At 40.0% G+C, this 21,475-nt stretch overlaps 1 protein-coding gene across 1 annotated transcript in view; it reads right to left on the reverse strand.

Moving 5' to 3' along the window:
* Positions 1–1,859: 1,859 nt before the first annotated feature.
* Positions 1,860–21,475, reverse strand: part of EXTL3 (exostosin like glycosyltransferase 3) — a 270,114-nt gene continuing 250,498 nt past the window's right edge. Inside the window, exon 6 of the mRNA XM_029596169.1 lies at positions 1,860–11,023. Within this exon, the coding sequence (XP_029452029.1) occupies positions 10,814–11,023 (210 nt within the window). The 3' untranslated portion in view covers positions 1,860–10,813. The remainder of the gene's footprint in view (positions 11,024–21,475) is intronic.

Raw genomic sequence — 21,475 nt, forward strand, 5'->3', positions numbered from 1 at the left:
AATGGAGTATAAAAAATAGCACACATTTTTTCCAAATATGTACACACAAATAAGCTTATCTGTCTCAGAGGCAGTTTTACAATGAAATTCAATTAAAAGAAAGGGTGACAGCAGAAAAGATAGTTTACTCAATCTTCTTAGTCACAGAAGTGCACAGTAGATAATACTTTTAATTTTGCTGACAGTATTGTTCATTTGTTTCAATTTTCTTTCACTTGTCTGATAAAATCTAGTTCTCATTTCTGTACTTACTCTGTTTCAGAAAAAGCAGGGAATATAAAACTTACCAACATTGCGAGTCAGCCATGGTCATAGAAACATAGAAATGATGGCAGAAGATGACCAAACGGCCCATCCAGTCCACCCAGCAAGCTTTCACACTTTTTTTTTCTCATACTTATCTGTTACTCTTGGCCCTTATTAGTAACTTTTTGGTTCTAGTTACCTTCCAACCCCACCATTGATGTAGAGAGCAGTGCTGGAGCTGCATCTAAGTGAAGTATCTAGCTTAATTGGTTAGGGGTAGTAACTGCTGCAATAAGCAAGCTACTCCCATGCTTATTTGTTTACCCAGCCTGTGCAATTCATTCCTTGTTGGTTGTTGTCTGAATATAAATCCTCTTTTCTTTATTCCCCCCTGCTGTTGAAGCAGTGAGCTGCGCTGGATATGTATTCCAAGTGAAGTATCAGGCTTAATTGATTCAGGGTAGTAACAGCCATAACAAGCAAGCTACACCCATGCTTATTTGTTTACCCAGACTATGTAATTCAGTCCTTGTTGGTTGTTGCGGAAGGATGAAGGGCTGCTATCTCCAAAAAAATAAATAAATAAATAAATAAATAAACAATAACAGGGGTGGGTAAGAGTATGGGGCAAGGGTGTGGCCTGCTTGTTACAGCAGTTGCTACCCCTAATTGAGCTGGATGTCACTTGGATGCAGATACGGCGCTGCTCTCTAAATTGGTGGTGGGGTGGAGGGGAATTAGGGCTGGAGGGTACTGGAAGCCAATAGTAACAGGTGGGAGAGAGAAAAAGGGAAATAAAAATGGATAAAGTGTGTAGCTTGCTGGGCAGACTGGATGGGCCGTTTGGTCTTCTTCTGCCGTCATTTCTATGTTTGTATGTTTCTATGTTGCCTGAATATAAATCCTCTTTTCCTCTTTCCCCCCTGCCGTTGAAGCAGAGAGCTATGCTGGATATGCCTTGAAAGTGAAGTATCAGTCTTATTTGGTTTGGGGTAGTAACTGCCGCAACAAACAAGCTACTCCCCTGCTTTTTTGTGAATGCAAATCCTTTTTTTCCACATTTCCTCTTGCCGTTGAAGCATAGAGCAATGTTGGAGTCGCATTAACAGTGAGTATGTTTATTGAATAAGGGTATTAATCTCCAGGTAGTAACTGTCATTCCCACAAGCCACCCCATGCCTCTTCTCTTCATTCACATCCTCTAAACTTTGGTCCATGACCAAGTCCAGATTTAGGCATGGGCACCTGCCTAATATGCCAAATATCCAGGTCAAGGAAGAGCCTGCTCACTTTAGGGCCATGGGTGGCAGAGCTTCAAAGGGGGTGCTCCCATGGCACTCTGCCTACAGGCACCAAAATCTTAAACCTAGCTCTATATGCGACTATCATACAGTCTTTCAAAGAGGGGGTAAGTTTGTACACATTTTGTACGGTAGATGCCAAAGTTTCCCTGTAATTAAATTTTTTTACTTTAAGGGTGGATGTGAGGTTGAAGGGGGGGGGGGGGTGTTTTAAAACAAAGGTAAAGTAAAAAATACTGGTTTAATGGAAAGCTGCATAGATGGTCTTCAAATATTATTCTTATGCACAGATGAACATCTGACACACCCAAGTTAAATTCCCAATTTATTTTCATCCTGTACAAAATCCAACATATGAACACTGTGCTGTTTTTTTTTTGTTTTTTTGTCTTTAACAGTTCAAAATATTTCATTTTGAGCAGTCATGTGGCCACTTAGGTTAGGGATCTGCTGTGAGAGTAACAGGTTTTCTAAACAAAACGTGACACAAAAATAAACCAATCTTGAACTTCTCTGATCTTGGTATGTACATGATTATACACACAAAAAAACATGTGACAGACGACAAGAGAAACAGGTGACCTTGAATTGTGGGGTCTCTCCAAATTACACTTAAGCTCCAATGAGCTATCAGACAGCTAAAAAAGGATTTAATAACCAATTTAAGAGGCCTGGTAAGTTACCTGCATTGTTTTAGAGATGTGGATTATAAAAGGCTTTTATATATTTTTGAAGGTACTACAGATATACCAGAAACGATCTCACCTTGACTGGACAGCTCAGTTCTAGCTGTTCTGTACCCTTAAACTGATGCTTAACAGGATGGTAAACATACCTGTTCTCTGGAACAAACTGACACTTTGTTTCTCAGTTATTTTAAATTCATATTACACAGCATATCCAATTGACAATACAGTAGTGTTCCATCAAAATTATATAAGCATCTTACACCAGATTTACTATACATAATATATTCAACTTAGGAGAGTCCAGAAGAAAATAAAGACAAGCCAACACAACATAGACAATCAATCAATTACAGCAAACTAAGGGCCCTATTTACTAAGCATTTTCCCCTATAGACAGAGAATGGGAGAAAACCTTTAGTACATAGGCCACTAAGAGGTTAATTTACTAACATGCATTAAGTGCATGAATTATTGCAGCATGCGCAACATGCTAGCCATTAAAAGGTGTAAAGCCTTTAGGTCAATTAAAAAAAAAGAAAAAAAAAAAAAAGGTCACAACAACTAACTTAACCAGGCCAAATTTTGACTAAATTGAGCACTTTTTCAGCCAAACTAGGTGGCTAGGTTTTTAACTGAAAATGAGCTTAACATAAGCCCGCCATTAATTAGCTAAATATAAGTTAGTCAACTTGAGAACTTAAACTTAGCCAGTTAGTGCTGAAAATCAATGCTAGCCATTTTTAAGTCTTTTCCCAAATCCCACTTCCAAGTTATCAATCTCCCTCCCACCTACTAAAATAAAGAAGTTACCCCATCCTCACCCTTGGACTCCCCAAAGAGCTCCCAAAGCCGAGCTGGCAGGAGATGTGCTTACATTCTTTTGGCTCAGCGATGCTTTGCTAATGCCTAGTGTCAGGGCAAAGGTGTACCTTGAATTGGTAGGAGGTAAGCATGTGGGTCTCCTGCCAGCTCAGCTTTGGGAGCTTTTGAAGGGAGGGAAGTGGAGAATGTATGTGTGTGTTTTGGAGATGGTGGTCATTAGCGACTATAGAGAGATTTTTTTTTTCTTTTAAATTACAGGCAAAGATGTGGGAGGAACTGGGCAATTTTTTTTTAAATATTGGGCAGGAGGAAGGGGGTGGATCACCAGCTTTTGGTACACAGATAGCAGCTAGATATAAGCTAGCTATCCTTATATCTACATCTGACCAACCAAATTAGGCCCCTAGCCCTAGTCACCTAATTCTCTTCTCTCAATCAAACCCTGTCTCCAGGGTTGCCCACTTTTTGAACAGCTAAAATTAGTCACTTAGTAAAACTAAAAGGCTAAATTTAAGGACTCAGCCTGACTTAATTTTCAAAGTGGTCTATTTAGTTTCCTAACCCCTTTGAAAATTGATCCTTTAGTGAACAATGCACTAAGCGCACTACAATAATGTTTTTGTGTTAAAAGCACATGGTAAAATTAACATCTGAAAGTTAATGGCAAAATTAATGTGATCCGTGTTATTTAATTGTGCTGTTTCGCATAATTTTGCGTATTAGTTTATTTAAATTTTTTATGTATTAATGAACATGTTAAGCAGTAATGCATGTGTTTAAAGCGTGTAAACACTTAGTAAATAGGTCCCTAAAACTCATGTTTACAAACTGTTGTATTCAAAATGTATGCATGTGTTGAGATCTCATGGGAAGAATCAGTTTCTTTTGCTGTTTGAGAAGCTACGGCAGCACAAAAAATGCTAAACGTGGTCTCTGTAGTATCACTCACACTGCTTGTAGCCCGCATGAACCGAAAATTATACTTTGTAGACAAGAGAAGAAATATGGGATTGTCTAGGAAGACGGTGAGAGAAATATATTAAAACTGTAAATGCAAACCCCCTAAACAAAAGTAAAACTGTGATCACTATGTATTTTGATATGTCTTAAGACTATTTTAAGCACTGATATAGCTGTATAATCTAGATATTTGTGAAACATCCTATCGACCATAAGGACAAATTTGGCCTAGAAATTTAGAAATTATAGTATTCTACGCCCTCTTCTTGAATGGGTTAGCCCACTCAAGCATTTCCATCTGATATTACATAAAGCAGCCAAGACAAAGATTGTCCGCCTTAAAAAAAAATAAATCTTGAGAAAAAGGAGAAGCTATAACCTTGACAGTGAAGACAGATGCATTATACAGTTACATCCGCACCATTCTACCATCCCACACCAAGTGAACAGCTAAAGCTTTTAAGCCCTAATTTATGATCTTAACTCAGATGTCATGATTTCTGTTCTAATATTTCACTTGTGTGAGCAGCTCAAATGGTTCAGCAGCTTGCTGCATATTACAGTGGAGGCTAATCTCTGCTGCCAACACAGCCATAGCTCATGTGCATGTAACTCAGGTGTCACAACTTTGATTGTATGTACACACTTTACAATATTTTCCAATTCTAATTTCTATTTGTAGTATCAGTGCCTCAAATTTCTGAAGATGTTTAACTTGAGAGCAAAAACTTGTACATATTTCTTGTAGGTGTCATAAGGATGTGGGAAAAGGAAATAGAGAACATCTAAGTTAACGTGTAACATCTTATTACAAATAAAAGTTCATACTAAAGTAGCAGATTATGAATGTGTAATGTGCCTATACTATATATATAATTCTGTATTTACTTTTTAAATTACGGTAACTGTGATGAAAAAGGGGAAGAAATAAAAGAAGAAACTTACTTAAGGTATCTATTGCTGCTAATGTCCTGAAAAGTCATCAGTAGGAAAATCAGAGAATCAGATGTTTCTCTGCGTCGGGATATGATCATGATTTTTATCTTAAATGTGAATGTAGCCCACTGAAAATTCCAGCAGAGTGTATACAGAGCGAAACAAGAAAATACCAATTACATTCACTTAGTTAAGAAAAATTACTGAGACAGGGTGCACATGATATTATGCCAAAATGTGTGTACATACATGTTGGAACGAAAGAAAAATCCAGCAAGGGGCAATGAGTGAATGTCAAGTTTATGCAATATTATGAAAGTAGCTGGAAAACAGCAGCACAACTGATATTTCATCAGCGAAGGTGTCTGGTGTTTTTGGGCTCTATATTTCAATGCTAAACAGAAGAGTATAATTTCAATGTCTGTGCTGCCCATGGGTAGTTGGGAGGGGCTTGATTTAGAAATAGGCAGCAGAAGCTCAGCATTGTGAACACTTTCAATATTCAAAGCATCAGCAGCTTGAATCCAGAAAATGGCTAATGCTAAACTGTATGCTATTAACTAAAGCTTTGAATGGATTTGCTGTAGTAAAATGAGAGCTTGTTCACACCTGAAAAGAAGAGAGAGCATGGTCTCGGAGGCAACTTGGTACTTCAATTTGGCATTTCAAATTTATAACCAAAAAATGGAAGAGCCAAAGACAGCTCATCAAAGCAAGGGACACAGCACGAAGCTGCTAAAATTAATTTTATAAACTATAGCCTATACCGTAGAGCAATGGTTCCCAAATGTGTCCTGGAGGACCCCCAGCCAGTCGGGTTTTCAGGATATCCACAATGAATATGCATGAGAGAAAATTTGCGTACAGTGCCTCTATAGCATGCAAATTTTATCTCATGCATATTCATTGTGGAATTCCTGAAAACCCGACTGGCTGGGGGTCCCCCAGAACAGGTTTGAGAACCTCTGTTGAATAATAAAGAGGCCCTAGCACCTAAATGTGCATATTTATTTTATTTAAATCACACATGTGAGAGTGCAGAAAATGGATGTTGGGCAGAAATGCGAGTCAGATTTATTATAACTTTTTTGTTATTTGCAACAGAAGTAAGGCCAGAGTTCTGCACAAAATAATTTTAGGACACTTATCAAGTGATTCTACTTGTGTATACGAGTAGAGATGCACATTGAGCACAGCACTCTAATGAAGAAAATTATTTTGGGAACTTAGGTGTTTTCAGATAAACAATTCAGCCAAACCCTACCCCCATCAAAACATTTAACAGGATCAAACACACGTCGCATTTCTTTACAAAATATGTTTTAAAGTCTCACTCACCAACACAGCTGAACTTATATACTAAGCCTTCATACTGTTGGTTTGCCACTAAGTATAATCATAATACTGTCAATACTTGGAGTTTTTCTTTGGTTCCTAAATCTAACTTTATGGAAGGCCTCTTCTCTTTGGCTCTGCTGAATTTCCTGTGTAGCTGGTAAGCTATTCTTTGTGATGAGTTTGGATACCTGAATAAACTGGATACAGGGAAAAGTGACAAAATAACTCTCTTGGGAGATTACCATTCAACTCCTTTAGATGCTCATTGTTGTAAGAGAATTTCAGAAAGGTTAACTACAGTGTCTGTTCCAAGGCAAGTTGTCAGTGACAACACTATGGAGGGGTCTCAATGCATTCCAAGGAAAAGAGTGGTACAATTTATCTACCATCTCAGTAGGCTGTTGGAAAATGTAGTGGTGTAGAACCCAATGTATATTGCTCATGTCTCTTGTCCAAAAAGTAAGGGAAAGATCAATTCAGAGTCTGTATTAGAGGAAATGGGTTGTGCTTGTGTTTTATGATCTTGTGTCTTAAAAGGTTTATAAACAGAAAAATAAGTGAGGTGGGAAGGGCAAAATAAATGCATATGTGTATACGCCTCACTTTATTACACACTGTGATAAGGGAATACTTAGAAGATATAAAATTATGGGAAAATACCTTTTGTACCTTATTAAAAAGATTAAAAATTTCTACAATGATGTCACTGAGACAAGGAATTTAAACATATTTCCCCTATTTGTGCCACTTTCCATTCTGGCTTTCTAGAAACAAAAATGCCATTCATTTTACATTTTTCAACATTAAGACTCAGTTTGTATTCCAAAGTAAAGACACTGAAACCTGCCAGTAACCAAACAGGATATTGAAATGTAAAAACTGTAGAAGTCCATACCTTGCTTTTTATAAAAGAAAAAAAGCTTAAATGGTAATTTTTTTTTTTGGCAGCTGTAACATTTATACTCAAGCCAAATGGAAGAGAAGAACCAATAAAGACCAATTCTGCCAAAGGAAGGTGAAAAACTAGCACAGAAAGTGCAGACTCAAAGGCATTAAAATTGACAGCACAGGATGGTGCACACATTAAGACAAATTCACTTCTGAAAGGATAACAGATTAGCACAACACTGAGTCAGACTTGTTCAAGAGATACTGCTTAGTAAATTATGCATAAGCCATGGCAGAGTTTATTATGAGGGTTTTTTCTACTTCTGCGAAATGACCGCTCAGTATAGCACTGCTGCCAGAGGTTTTATTCATTTAGCTTAGTCAACAGAATTTGTTTTTCTAAAGTATATTATGCATGTGCAGAGGCAAAAGGGCTGAGGCATTTGGCCATCTTCGACGTTGCTTCTTATGGATCCTGTATATGTATTCTTTTGCTTTGGATCAGGGACTAGTAAGAAAAGATGACCTGTTCTTGGGCCAAATTAGAGAACTCCAAATAATTCCCAGTTCATCTTGGATCTCTATGGCAGCTCAACTGACAAGAGGGGGGTTATATTGTTAACATTTCAACACCCCCAGGATCATGAACACAAGCAGCTGAACTTATTACTTCCATAAAACTCTGCCACAGAATCTCTCTTAGTGACTTTGGGTCTAACTTGTTAATAGGCAGTGCAGTATAATGGAGGCACTATTGCCTTATTTCCTTTTTTCAAAAGGATTTTCTGTTTTGCTAATCTTTTGATGTTTCCTTATATCTCAAACTGTACAGTAGGCCTGTTAAACCACCATGGGCTCAGGCTCCTATGCACTGGGTGAAAAAGGGAGGTTTTACTAGAGTGACATTCAAAATAGCTGGAGCAGACTGAGCCAATTACTGCTCTTAAGCCAGCACCCAATGCTTGGTTTAAAAAATAAGCAGCAATAGAATTAGCTAATCTTTCAACTATAGATCATCAGTATTTAGTCTGTACGTAGGAGAGAGGAAACTGCTGCAGGCCATGCATGATAGCTCCATAAGAATCAGAAACACATTTTTTAGCATCTGGGACCCACTTATCCAATCTCTGACATCACATTTAAAGGACATGATCATAAAAACTTTTAGAGATTCCACATGGCATAATAATTCATCTTTGCTAACAGTTAACATTTAGGTTAACAAAATGGGGATCCAATTAAAACAACAAAATTAATAGGGTATTTTGTGGACTAGTTTATGGAGTATTGTACAGTTTGTTCTTTATAGTTGGTTAAATGTGATAGCATTTCATGTTACAGATGTATTCTCGAATACATATTTCACAGTGCTTGACACTGTGCTGGAAATAAAAAAATAAAAACATTAAAAAAAAAAAAAAAAAGAAATAAGACAGTAATAACAAAATGTCTGCAGGGGAAAATATAAATAAAAAAATAAGCCTAAACCATTTCTGAAGTTAATCACCAGAAAGCCCTCTAGAGACTGATGGTTATCTAGAAGCATATTCAATAAAGTATGGTAACCTGTGCTAATATTAACATGGGTATTCTGTACATTATTTAGTGAATTGGCTCAGTGGAAATAATGGAGCCTGCAGCAATTAACACATGGGTTACTATACTTTAGGGAAAATGCCTATTGGTAACTGATAACCAAATCATTTTTAAGGTTGCCACTGGATTTTAGTTATGTTACCTTTAAAACTTGATGGTCATGTGGCAGTCTACTGATAAAACTTGCAGCTAAATAAGTTTTTATAGTAATAAGTGGATACCTGGCCACAATATTTCTATCCAACCAGTTATGTACAGAATACCACCTCTAAGGTTCTTAAAAAGTCAGAAGCATGACAAACAAGTTTAAAAAAATAAAAAAAGGCCAATATTCAGTGGGTCATTTAGTGGACAAGTTATCCGGCTAAAGTTAGTCAGATAACCTGTCCTGCTGAATATACATGGTTAAATGTATCCAGCTATATGTAGCTGGGTAACTTAAAAACCTAAATGCCTATGTTTGAATATAACCCTTTAGATTTAAGTTATTCACAACCTTGCGTGGGTTTCTAGTGCTGGAAGCATAAACTGAGTATAGTTTATGCTTCCAGCGCAGCTTGGAAGTGGGGTCTGGGAGCAGGAAAGTACAGACCCCCACATCTGGCAGGGATTTGTAGGCCACAGGAAATGGGGGGAAGGTCTGGGGAGGGGATGCTAGTTTATATTGCGGAGGGAGGGAAGGGAGGGCCTGGCCTGGGTTATAGGTTTTGCTCTTAGGAACAGGCCCTTTTAATTTCTTTTTTTTTTTTGGCAAAAGTGCTACTTACCCTGATATCTTTTGAAGATATCTGGAGAAGTAGCAAGTTATCCGGCCCCACAAGGATGGATAACGTATCTAGATATAGGTGATATTCGACTACGTTAGCTGGATAACTCAACCAATCGCCGGAATGTCCCTGTAACATCTCTATTTTATCCGGCTAAATTATAGCCGAATAACTACTTATTCGGCTATAATTTAGATGGATAAGTAACTGAATATGCCTATTTTGCCATTTAGATGGATTGAGTTATCTTTTTAAATAACTATTTAATATGGATCTCAAAGGTTTTTGAAAAGTTAGAGATCCACAACTCATTCAACTGCAGACCACCACATTTCACATCACATTAAAACTACTCTTGGTACTCGATGTTCTATAAGATCACTCATCAGAATCACTTAACATATTCAAAGCCTCCCAAACAAAATATGAGTTTAGTAAGGTTCAAATGGCAAGCAGAGGGAGATTACATGAGTGGCAGGAAGAACTAGCCTGGAGGATATCCCTGTGCTTGGAAGGTTGTACTTGGGCTTAGGCTGAAGCAGACAAAATGTAATGGTAATTTAGTTCCTGAAAAAACTTGACAGTTTTGCTGAGAATCTATTATTAAATTAAGCAAATGCTAGACATGAACAAAATTGGTGGTAAGGGCTGAATTAAGGACAAGCTAAAGATTATGGGTATTTTATGTCCAAAAGGTATTCATCAATCACATAAGAAATGGGGAAAAGCAACTGAAAGCAGGTCTCCTGTTGTCTTCTGACGCAGATCCCAAAGCCATGTTGGTCACACCACAGTTCACAGATAAGGGAAAAACAAAACGTACCCCTTTCTAAAATAAAACTTACATGTTTTGAGCAGCTACTGGATCTCTCCTTCTGAGCGTTTCAGCTGTAGGCTGGTAGATAACTCCTGCCTTACCCATAAAAACCTCTGTCTCTCTTCTCTGATTTTCCTTTACTTAGCTTTTTTACTCAACACATAAAAGGCTGATAGGCAGGTAACAAACTGTATCAGGATAATCTAATATACTTGCAAGTTAAACTAAAAAGTAACAGCATGGATGCCACTGGTCAGCATACTGTACAGGTTATTAGCCAAAGTGTCCATTTTCCTCAATGTCCACAATTAGGGGTCTGTGTTCTGGTGCCATTTCACTCATCTCAGAAGGTGATGGTTGAGGAATTTTTCTTTAACCTGGCAAGACTGCAAAAATAAAAACCTGTCCACATATTGTAAAAGTTATTCTCTCCACCTTTCAGAGAAAATGGCTCTAGATAAATTTGAAACATTTTGTCTTATCATGGGGTAGACGAGTTTTGAAAAGAACAGAGTCCACACGGAACTGGGTATACAGAAGCGGCATATACCCATACACCTTCACAAAGAAGTTGATGCATTTGTGGCGCTCATGGAAATGTGAGTCATCATGTGAAAGAGCTTGAGGGCATCCAGGACAGCGAAAAGTCCACCGTGATGTTACCTAGAATCAGAGAAATACAAAAAGTATTCAAATGGATTATAAACAATAGTTTCTCTACAAAGCTTTCTGCTATAAAATTATCCTTTGCTCTTTCTGCCTTCCAGATCCCCTTTCACAGCATGCATGCTTAAAGTCCCAGCATTGAGAAATCTGCATAGCAGCCAAAGTATCAAAAATGCAATCAGAAACCAAGAAAACCACACAGAAAGATACAGACATAGCCCGACTGTATTGGGTGCCAATGGCCTGATCAAAAGAACCTCTCCGACACTTTGATATGCTGACTATACATATTACAATCTCATGAACTCTTTTTGGCACAATGTAAGAACTGCAGTGGGCACTAGTAGTATATTTGAGAGACTAAGATTGTACTCTGGTTTATGAGAGAGGTTTGTTCTTGTCAAGGAACGCACAAAACAATCCCATTTGGAGACATTAACCTCATAAGAGAAGCCATGAAAGGCACAGAAATGAGATTTCTTGAAGATGTAAAGTTGCTCTGACTTACCTCTCAACAGAGCTGAAAGATGTAATTCTCCCTTATTATTTTACCACTTCAACATAACACAAATATATTGGGCTCAAAGAACAAAATTTGAATAAAAATAGTGACTCACTCTGCCATTTCTCTTCATATTTCTGTCTTATAAGTAAACACTTTTTTCTTCTTTATGGCATTTTAACAGCTAAGAATTTGAAAAATTCAAACAATGAGACTGGTCATTGTGAACTTTCACATGCTCCTTCAGGTAATGAAAATTGATTGTAAAAATGAGCATAGGCATAGTGTCCATGATGCACAGTGGTACACAGGCAAATCCAACTTTAAAAACAGGGTGTGCCATACACCACCAACTGTGTGCACATCCAGGACAGTGGCAACAGAGAAGAGGAAGAGGCACGTGGGGCCATAGGAAGATCCCATCTCGCTGGTGGTTGAGAAGAGGAGCAGGACTGGGAGGCCACAGAGAACCCCATCCCGCCAGCAGCCGAGAAGAGGAAGAGATTAACAAGGCCACCAGCGGACCCCATTTTGTCAGCAGCCAAGAAGAGGAACATGCTCAGGAGGCAGCTGGCAGACCCCAACTCACTGGCAGCTGAAGAAAGAAGAGATCCAGGAGGTTGCCCGAGGAAGAAGCCTATTCTTCCACTTCTCTACGCATGCTGGCCTTCAAAGCACGTGAGGCCAGTATGTGCTCTATGCTGATCTTGTGCACTGTGAGATCAGCATAGAGGAAGCGCTAGCCCTGTGAGTTTTGAATAGCATGGGGCAAGCACACATGAAGCAGCAGAACAGGTTCCTTCCTCTTCTCAGTTACTGACGGCCTCATGGGCCTGATCCTTTCCCTCGGCTGCTGGCAGCCTCCCAGGCCTGCGCCTCTTCTCGACTGCAAGCAGGATCGAGTCCACCAGCGGCCTTCCAGACCCGATGGGGAGCCTACATGTGTTTTGTCTTTGTGTATGTGTATGAATGATAGCCTGCCTAGCATTGTGTGTGAGATAGAATGGTAAGCTGCCTGGGTGTTTGTGTACTGTGGATGGTTACCTATATATAGGGTTTGTGCATAGATGTGCATGTGTGTGTGTGAATAGGAGGCTACCTGAGGGTGCTTCTGTGAATGGGGTCTGCTTGGGGGGGGGGGGGGATGTGAATGGGAGCTTTCCTGAGTGTATGCATGTGAGAGAGAGCCTGTTTGTGGGTGAGGGAGTATATGGGAGCCTGCATGTGAGAATAGGAGAGAGAGAGAGAGATTGCATGTCAGAATGAGTGCCTGAGTATGTACATATTATTGGGAGTGGGAGCCTGCATGTTTGCGTGGCAATATGAAGCTATGTTAGAGAGAATGTCTCTCTGTGGTGGCGGTGGGGGGTGGGGAATGGGAGCCTGAATGTGAGAGACAGCATGTGAGAGTAAAAGCCTGTGTGTATGTGAGAGAGAGCATGCAAGAGTGGGATCCTGTGTGAGAGAAAGCTTGTGAGTGCACGTGCATGTGAGAGAGCCTGTATATGTATATGGAGGAAGGAAAGAAGACAGAAGGATAAAAGAAAGAATAAAAGAGACCCTGAAAAAGGAATAAGGAAAAAGATAAACAAAGGGAAAAAGACTGGGCCCAGCTGATTAGTAAATTACGATCAGACAACAAAGGAAAAAAAATTTTTGCTTTTCAGCAATTGGAATAAGTCATCTTTTGGAATGTGCAATTATTAAATATTTGTATTTTACTTTTTCTTCAGTATTCCAGAGTTCACAGAATCTGGTTTCTCTGGCTTTCCATTTCAGTTTTGCCTGCATGTTTCCATTTCAAATTTGTAGTCCCTTATTCTGTATTAGGTAAGGGTCTGTCTGTGATGTAAATGTGTGACAAAGGTGCAGTATTTTCACTAGTGTGTAATTTCTCTGTAGGGATTTGTAGCAGTCTGGCTTGTTCTGGTTGCCCACAAGATGGTGCATTAGCATTCTAGAGCCTGGTGTGTCACAAACAGGCATGCGTGCAGGAGTGCCTGTGTATGCGAGAGAGAGGGAGTATGCGTGAGAACATTGGTATGTATATGAGAGAGGAAGTGTGTGAAAGAATGAATTACTTGGTGTGTGTGAGAATGAGAGAGAGGGGAGATTGTGTGGCTCTACCTCCCCCAATCTAACTATGATAATCTCAAGGTGAGTGGAAATCAAAAGGTCCCAGGTATGAAGAGCAAGAGATTTTTTAATCCTTATTAGTTTTATTTATTGGGTGTAATTTGATGTTTCTATTGTTTTGAAATATTTTATATTGGGGGGGAATATTTGAACATTTTTTAATTATTGGATATTTTATTCATCAGATGTTTTGAAATATTTTATTGATGTTTAGAAAATAGAACACATTTATGCAAGTTTTAAAAAAAATAATGGATATTTGTTGGCTACGTTGATATATATTCTTTTTATTAGCATGGTTTTAATATTATGAAAGTTTTCTCTCTCGATTTTATTGCTTGATGTTCTGCAAGGAATAATGATATTTCTGGTTTTCCATTGTTTACAGCATTATACAGTTGGGCTTCTGGGTTTCCAGTACAGTTTCTGCTGGCACATTTCTATTTTGTGTTTGGTGAGGGTTTGTCTGTATTTTAAAGGTCCAATTCTTTTGTAACTTGAATTCTGTGACAATTATAGTTCTTATAACTGTTTTTTTATGGCATTATGGTACTTTCTTCCTTGCTTCTATTTTTGTTTTTTTTTTAAACATTATTTATTAGGAATAGTGTTTCAAGATAGTGAGCAAATAATATTCATTGTACATACAATGATACAGTATTCCTATACATTTTTCAATTACAACTTCCCCCCCAACCTCTCTCCCCCTCCCCCCTGAGAGCTGGAGCAAATATATAAGGATGCATACATTGGTATCAAGAAGCAGAAAATAGACTCAGGAGTACACAGTGTCCAAATAAATCAATTTACCACAGTCAAGGTGAAGTGACCAATGGAAAAAGTGACTGGTCAGAGGTCAATAATGACCAGTAGAATGGTTCCCAAATGTCATGGAAAAGTATTTTCTTCCCACGTGAGAAATGCGAGTTCTGTGAACCATGTTCCAAATGAAACAACTCTCTCATTAACGAAATCCATGTATTTCCAGTTGGAGAAGACGATTCAATCCAGGGCAATAAAAGACATTATTTTTGCAATTAAACATGCCTTAGAAAGAAATATAACATTATCTACATTGATTAAGTCATCACCACTATCGTTATTTAAAATGCAAAAGAAGCCTGACCATTTCACCTCTGTGCCCAAGCATGCCGAAAGCTGCTTATGCACAGCTTCCCAAAACGTTTGTACATGTACACAAGTCCAAAAACAAAGGATAAGGGTAGCAGAGGAATGGCCACATTTGAGACAGGCATCGGAAGTTGTCAAGTGTGCTCTATGGGCACGTGAAGGGGAGAAAATGGTTCTATGGAAAATCTTAATTTGCATTTCTCTAAGATTCACGTCAACAGTTATTTTATTAATAGAGAGATAGCACTCACAAAGCATATCATCATCAAATTCTTCTATTAAATCGGCCTGCCTCTTCTCAAGGAGAGTAGAGAAAATAACATAGGTTTTGGATCCTTGATAAAAGGTATATAAATTTGAGAGTGAACCTTGCTTAGATGCAAACAGCCTTAGTAAAAAGTTATAGATTGGGTTCGTCAGTAATTTCCCATGTTCTTTCATTTGATGTTGGAAGAAGGTTTTCAATTGGCCATATAGTAAAAATTGCATAGACTTGAAATTTAATATGTCTTGTACTGTGCATAGGAATACAATTGACCTGAGTTGGGATCCAATAATTCCTTGAGAGGCCACTCAGTGGAAATGCGCATACTGCGTTTGGTCAAATTCAGCAACGGAATGCGCGGGTTCCCTTTAACAGGTAGTTCTGGAGAGTCGTACGGGGATAGTTTCAATGTCTTATGCACTTTATGTCAAGTTTTCCTCATAGTCTTTATCAGACCTGAACATATCCCAGCTTCATGCAATTCTCATGGATAAGCATGAAGAACAAATTTAGGACTCAGAGAGCCACATAACGTGTTTATCAATTTACTTTCGGTATACTCAGAGGTATTGTTCACCCAGTCTCCCAAAAAATGAAGATTGGCCGCTCAAGAGTAAGCCTGAAAGTTAGGAACACTTAACCCCCCTTGCACCTGTGGGGCCAATAGTATAGTAAAAGCTAAGAGGTAGATCTTTAAAAAGTACGCGCGCGCGAACAAAAGTACGCCGGATTTTATAAGATACGCACATAGCCAGGGTCAGCGTGCTCTGAAATCGGAGCGGCCTCGGAGGGAACTTTCCTTCTGTATCCCCCCACCTTCCCCTCCCTAACCCACCCCCCGGCCCTACCTAAATCCCCCCCTACCTTTGTTGGGCAAGTTACGCCTGCTTGAAGCAGGCGTAACTTGCGCGCGCCGCCTCGCATCCCCCGGCACAGACCACAGTGCCGGGGGACGAGACCACCCTCCCGGCCCGCCCCCGGCCCGCCCCCTGACATGCCCACAGACACGCCCCCTCCCGCCCCTTTTACGAAGCCCTGGGACTTACGCGCGTCCCGGGGCTTTGCGTGCGCCGGCGGCCTATGCAAAATAGGCGCGCGAGTGCCCTGCGCGGGCAAATCCGGGAGGATTTACGCACGCAGGGCTTTTAAAATCTAGCCCTAAGCGTGCACATTTACCCCTCCAAATAAAGGCCCCCCATGATTTTCTGCAGCAAATATTGTTACCTGGTATGTAAAATAAACGGGAGCATTAAAAGAAGAAATAAAAGTTCAGGGGCTACTTCCATTTTTATAGTCACTATGCGACCTAGGAGGGAAAGAGGGAGATTCTGCCAACTTAACACCTTCTTGCACATTTTATCCACAATAGGCAGAATATTTATATGATACCACTGGCTAATATTTTCTATGAATGTGGATACCCAAATATTTAATGGTCTCCCCAGCCCATTTAACAGGGAAATCTGACCACTCCTGGCGCAAGTGTCCAGAGATGTCTAAAGCCTCCATCTTGTCCAAACTTAATTTGAATCCTGAAACAGATTGGTATTGTAAAAAAAAAAAAAAAAAAAAAAATTAGCAGTGCCACTGGAAGGGCTTTTCTGGCATTTGTAATGAGTAACAAAATGTTGTCCGCAAATAAGTGTTTTATAATGAGATGGGCCCACCTGAATCCCAGTGACCTCTTGAAAATCACCCAACTGGATAACTAAGGGTTCCACTGTCAGTATGTAAAGTAATGGGGAAAGAGGGCATCCTTGTTGCATTCCCCTACATAAGTAGAACTCCTCGGATAGGAGTCCATTGACTAAGATCTTAGCTGTAGGGTTAGTGTAAAGTACTTGGATATACTGATACATTTTCCCCACAAGTCTGAATTTTTCTAAAACACTTCTCAAAAATGGCCTTCCCACGTAGTCAAAAGCTTTTTCTGCGTCGCAGCTAACCAAAGCGGGTCTTTGGTATTGTCTGAGGCACATTTTTCTAATGCCGCCCAGACCTTGTGGATATCAAGTGTCGAGTGTCTTCCCTGCACGAATCCCACCTGATCAGGAGAGATGAGTAGTGGCATGAAGTGTTTCCGGCAGATTGCTAAGACCTTAGCATATATTTTAATATCAATATTGAGAAATGGGAAAGGTCTGTAGGAGGAGGGGAGTTGATCGTCCCCTTCCAGGTTTAGGTAAAACTATAACTGTGGCTGTTCTCATCGTTGCAGGCATATACCCTAGAGCAGACATCTCTTCATATACAGCACATAATTTCTCTGAAATATCGGGAGTCAGGGATTTGTAAAACAGGAGTTAAGCCCATCTGGTCCTGGGGCTTTGAATGCAGGCAGAGATTTTATGGCCTCTGAGACTTCTTCTGGAGTTATCTCCTGATTTAGTTTCTACAGTGTCTCAGGAGGCAGAGTGGAGTAAGAGATGTGATTTAGGAAGCTGGTGAAAGCCTCCTGTGTAAACGGTTCAGCCGAGTATAGTTCCTGATGATAATTAGCAAATACTTGTGCAATATCTGTAGAGGACATTTTAAGTTGCACATTAATATCTTTGATGGCTGAAATGAATTTAGAAGACTCTTGGGTTTTTAACAACCTAGCCATCATATGCCCAGTTTTATTCCCAAATCGAAATAACTGATATTTCATACTCCATATGGACCCCAATGCCCATTCATGTAACAAGGAGTTCAATGCCCCTTGAGTTGCTTTAAAGGCATCCAGATCCTATGCAGTAGAGTTCCTGACCAACTTACATTTCTGGTGTCTCAATTGTGTTTCTAGGCACAAACTCTCTGCCTGCATCATCATCTTTTTATGACTAGTGTAGCTGATAATATCGCCTCTAAGCACCACTTTTGCAGTTTCCCAAAAAAGGGTGGGTTGACTAATATGTTGACCATTGTAACTTGTTGAGCCTAGATAGAACTTTCTCTCTTTATACCAGGGTCGCCAGGCCAGCTACATTCCAAGTAATTATTTCAAGGACCATGGCGGTATGCTCATGTTAGATATATACAGGTTCTATTCCTTTCTTTCCCCATCATGGAGAAGATGTACTTAATGTTGTTGGGCCCCATGTTAGTTGTTTGCCTGCATATAACACCTTGTTGAAATACAAGATTTACTCCTCCCCTTGACGAAAAGAAAGGAAACAAATGGTGCCTTCCCCATAAACAAAGCCCCAGCTCTCTTAAATCCCCAAAATGACAATTGAGTAACCAAGCTGTCCCAACCACGGGGACCTGGAGTCATCGGATGTTAGATGTGCTCACTACCACCCCCTGTTTACCATGATAAATTCAAAACTAAAATACAACTGAAACATATACATGCACCCCGCAGCGAAGAAATACAATTAGAGCAACATTCCCCAACCCTGTTTATAAAGGCAGGACAGGGAAAGGGAGAGTACAAAGTCAAGAAAGGCTCTCCAATACCATGCCAGATAGCAAGTGACTTGGCAATTGAGAGAAACTGCTGCTCCTGTGAACATAATTGCTGCTCTTCTTTTGAAAAATGTGGCCTAACCTACCACGACACTTATGTTGCCCCAAGACTTGCCGTCTTCAGCCTTGCTGGTTTTCTTCTGTTGATATGGAATTCACGAAGTCTGTAGCTGCTCCTGGGGTTTCAAACAAGTGAACACTCCCCTGATGCCAGACCTTCAATTTTGCTGGTATAGTAAGGAAAAGCGAATTTTCTTTTTGAACTGGGTGGTGCAAATCGTTGAAAACTATCGCTGCTGACTCAACACCAGTGTGGAGAAATCCTGGAATAGGAGGACCCTTTTGATTTCAAATTGAAGGTCTCTAGATTTATGATAGTATTGGAGAATTAAGACTTTATGAGCATAGTTCAAAAGTCTGGTGACCACAAGCGTGGCTTACGACTTGTATCGGAAGCATCCTTTTTCCCCGATTCGGTGAGCCCGTACAATAAGGCACCCTTATAGCCACCGGTAAGGTCAGTACAATGGAGGTCAGCCAGGTTTCTAGAGTGCGTGGTAGTTCCACCTCTAGTACCGATTCAGGAATGCCAATAAATCTCAGGTTATTCCTCCTTGAACGGTTCTCTAAGTCATCTATTTTTAGATCTCTATTTAGTGCCACTTTCTCCAGCTGAACTCTTCGCTTCTATTTTAAACAGAAGTTTGCTCTTTATTAATTTTATTTGCATGCAGAAATGGTTTTGAATGTTCTTGAAAACATTTTTTTATTCATATATTTTATTGTAGCTATTAGTATAGATGGATTTAGCTACTTTTTCCCTCTAAGGATATAAAATTGGTAGGCTTTTTGCATCAAAGAAAGTAATGGCAATGTAGGAGGGTAGACTGTGTTCTAGGACACCTGGCAGCAGCAAATTGTATGGTGTAACACCAACTTCAGCAGTCACCCTACTCCCCTGCAAATGAGCAAATGTAATCCAAGTCAAAGAACCAAGCCAATTTTATATTCTGCTATTATACAATGAAAGTATGAAACCAAATATTTTCTCTGTGATATCAAAATATCTAATAGTATTTCATGCAGACTATAATCATTGACATAGTTAAATAGAACTTGTAAGAAAGTAAACATACACTATTTTCATGAGGGCATAGTAAATACCACATAGAAACACTGAATAGAGGGCAGTAAGTCAAAATGATTTTCCTTTTCCATAACTATCATATAAAGCAGTGGTTCTTAACCTTTTTCCTATCATGACACACCTGACTGACAACGCTCACATGTGACACATGCTCATTAAAATCTACAGCGGAAACAAAAACAAAACAAAAAAAGGCCCCATATTACTTTAATTATTAAGAATGACACGGGAAAAAGAGTACTCACTTTGAACATAAATTATATAAATAGTAGACCTCCCATACCAGAATAGAAGCAGTTTCCAGCATTCAAACACTTAACCACCTTACCTAAGAAAAAGCAACACTGAAAATATTATATCAGGCTTTAAGGCACCAATACACCTCCTAGTAGGAAAATGGAACAAGCCAGGCTGCTATAGAGCCCTACCTAGAAACTACACGCCAGCAGAAAACCTCACCTCAATCACAAGCGCAGACCCTCATCTAAAAAAGAATAGAGACCATAAAGCATAAATAGAAACATGCAGACGAGAAAACTGAACTGGAAACCACAACAAAGGAAAAAGAGAAAGATCACCAGTCCTCATAAAATAAAGCAAGAAATATAAAATCAATAGCAGTAAAACCATACTAATAAAAATAACAGATTATTTCAAAACAGCTGATGAATGAAATATCCAATTAAAAACTCATTTAAAAAAAATTCTAGACACCAATAATATATTTCAGAACAGCAAAGACCCAATAATTAAAAATAATAAGGATAAAAAAATGCTCTGCTCTCCATACCTGGAAACGTTCAATTTCCAAGTGCCCTGAGATTGTTGTGAACTACGAGGAGAGGTGGGTGGGTGGGGGTGCTTACAAGTTTCTCCTCTCTGTCACACACAAGCTCTCAATCACACAATTATACATGCGCTCTCATATACACATAGGCTCTTAATCATACATACACATGCGCTCTCATTACAGGTTCTCAATCACTCAAACATACAAACAGGTTCGTATCACACAATTACATACATGCTGACACTCACACACACATACGATCTCAAACATATGCTGGCTCATTCACTCATTCTCTTACTCCCCACTGAACTAGCGGCGGGAACAGCCTCCTCCTCTTCCAGCCCTTGCGGCCTCGAGAAAGGAGTCCCATCGGCCGCAGAGGCTGACCTTGCTCCTTGTTTTGCTCCGGGCCACGCTGCTTGTCTTTGGGCTGGTGCTTCATGCACTTTACCCCATTGAGCACATCGAGACGCTCCAGCAGTGGTTCCAACAGGGAACGCATGGGCATTGGTGCCACAGGCTCGATGCCCCGCAGTGCCCAATCGACTGCCAGCTGGACTCTGCGTTCCAGCTCCTTCTCAAAAATTGCCGATGACAAATCGGACTGGGAGGCAGGAGGGGTGTTCAGGTTTTCCTCAGAGCCCTGAGGTGGAACGGCGACTGACATCAGAACCAGTGGAGTCCATTGCAGACCCCCAGCATCGATGGAGGATAGGCACTCCTCGCCTCGGGGTCACTTCGGAAGCATTACAACCCAAGCCCGGCACCATGAATAGACTATGACTGGTGCCAATGCTTCCTCGGCTTCCCTTGGTGCTTGGCCTAGCCTTTTCCCGATGTCAAGGTCGAAAACAACGAATCCAATGTCCTCAACCTGGAGGAGACAGACAGATGTCTGTCTCCAGTACCTCTATCCATCGGCGGCATCGACAGAGTTGAAGGCCCCCCCCCCCCCCCCCCCGATGTCGATGGCTCAGTGTCCATTGGTGCGGCTCCTCGGTCTTTCAGCGTTGATGCCACTGATGCCG

Source organism: Rhinatrema bivittatum, chromosome 3 (genome assembly GCF_901001135.1).
Source record: "Rhinatrema bivittatum chromosome 3, aRhiBiv1.1, whole genome shotgun sequence".
Taxonomy (NCBI): Eukaryota; Metazoa; Chordata; class Amphibia; order Gymnophiona; family Rhinatrematidae; genus Rhinatrema; species Rhinatrema bivittatum.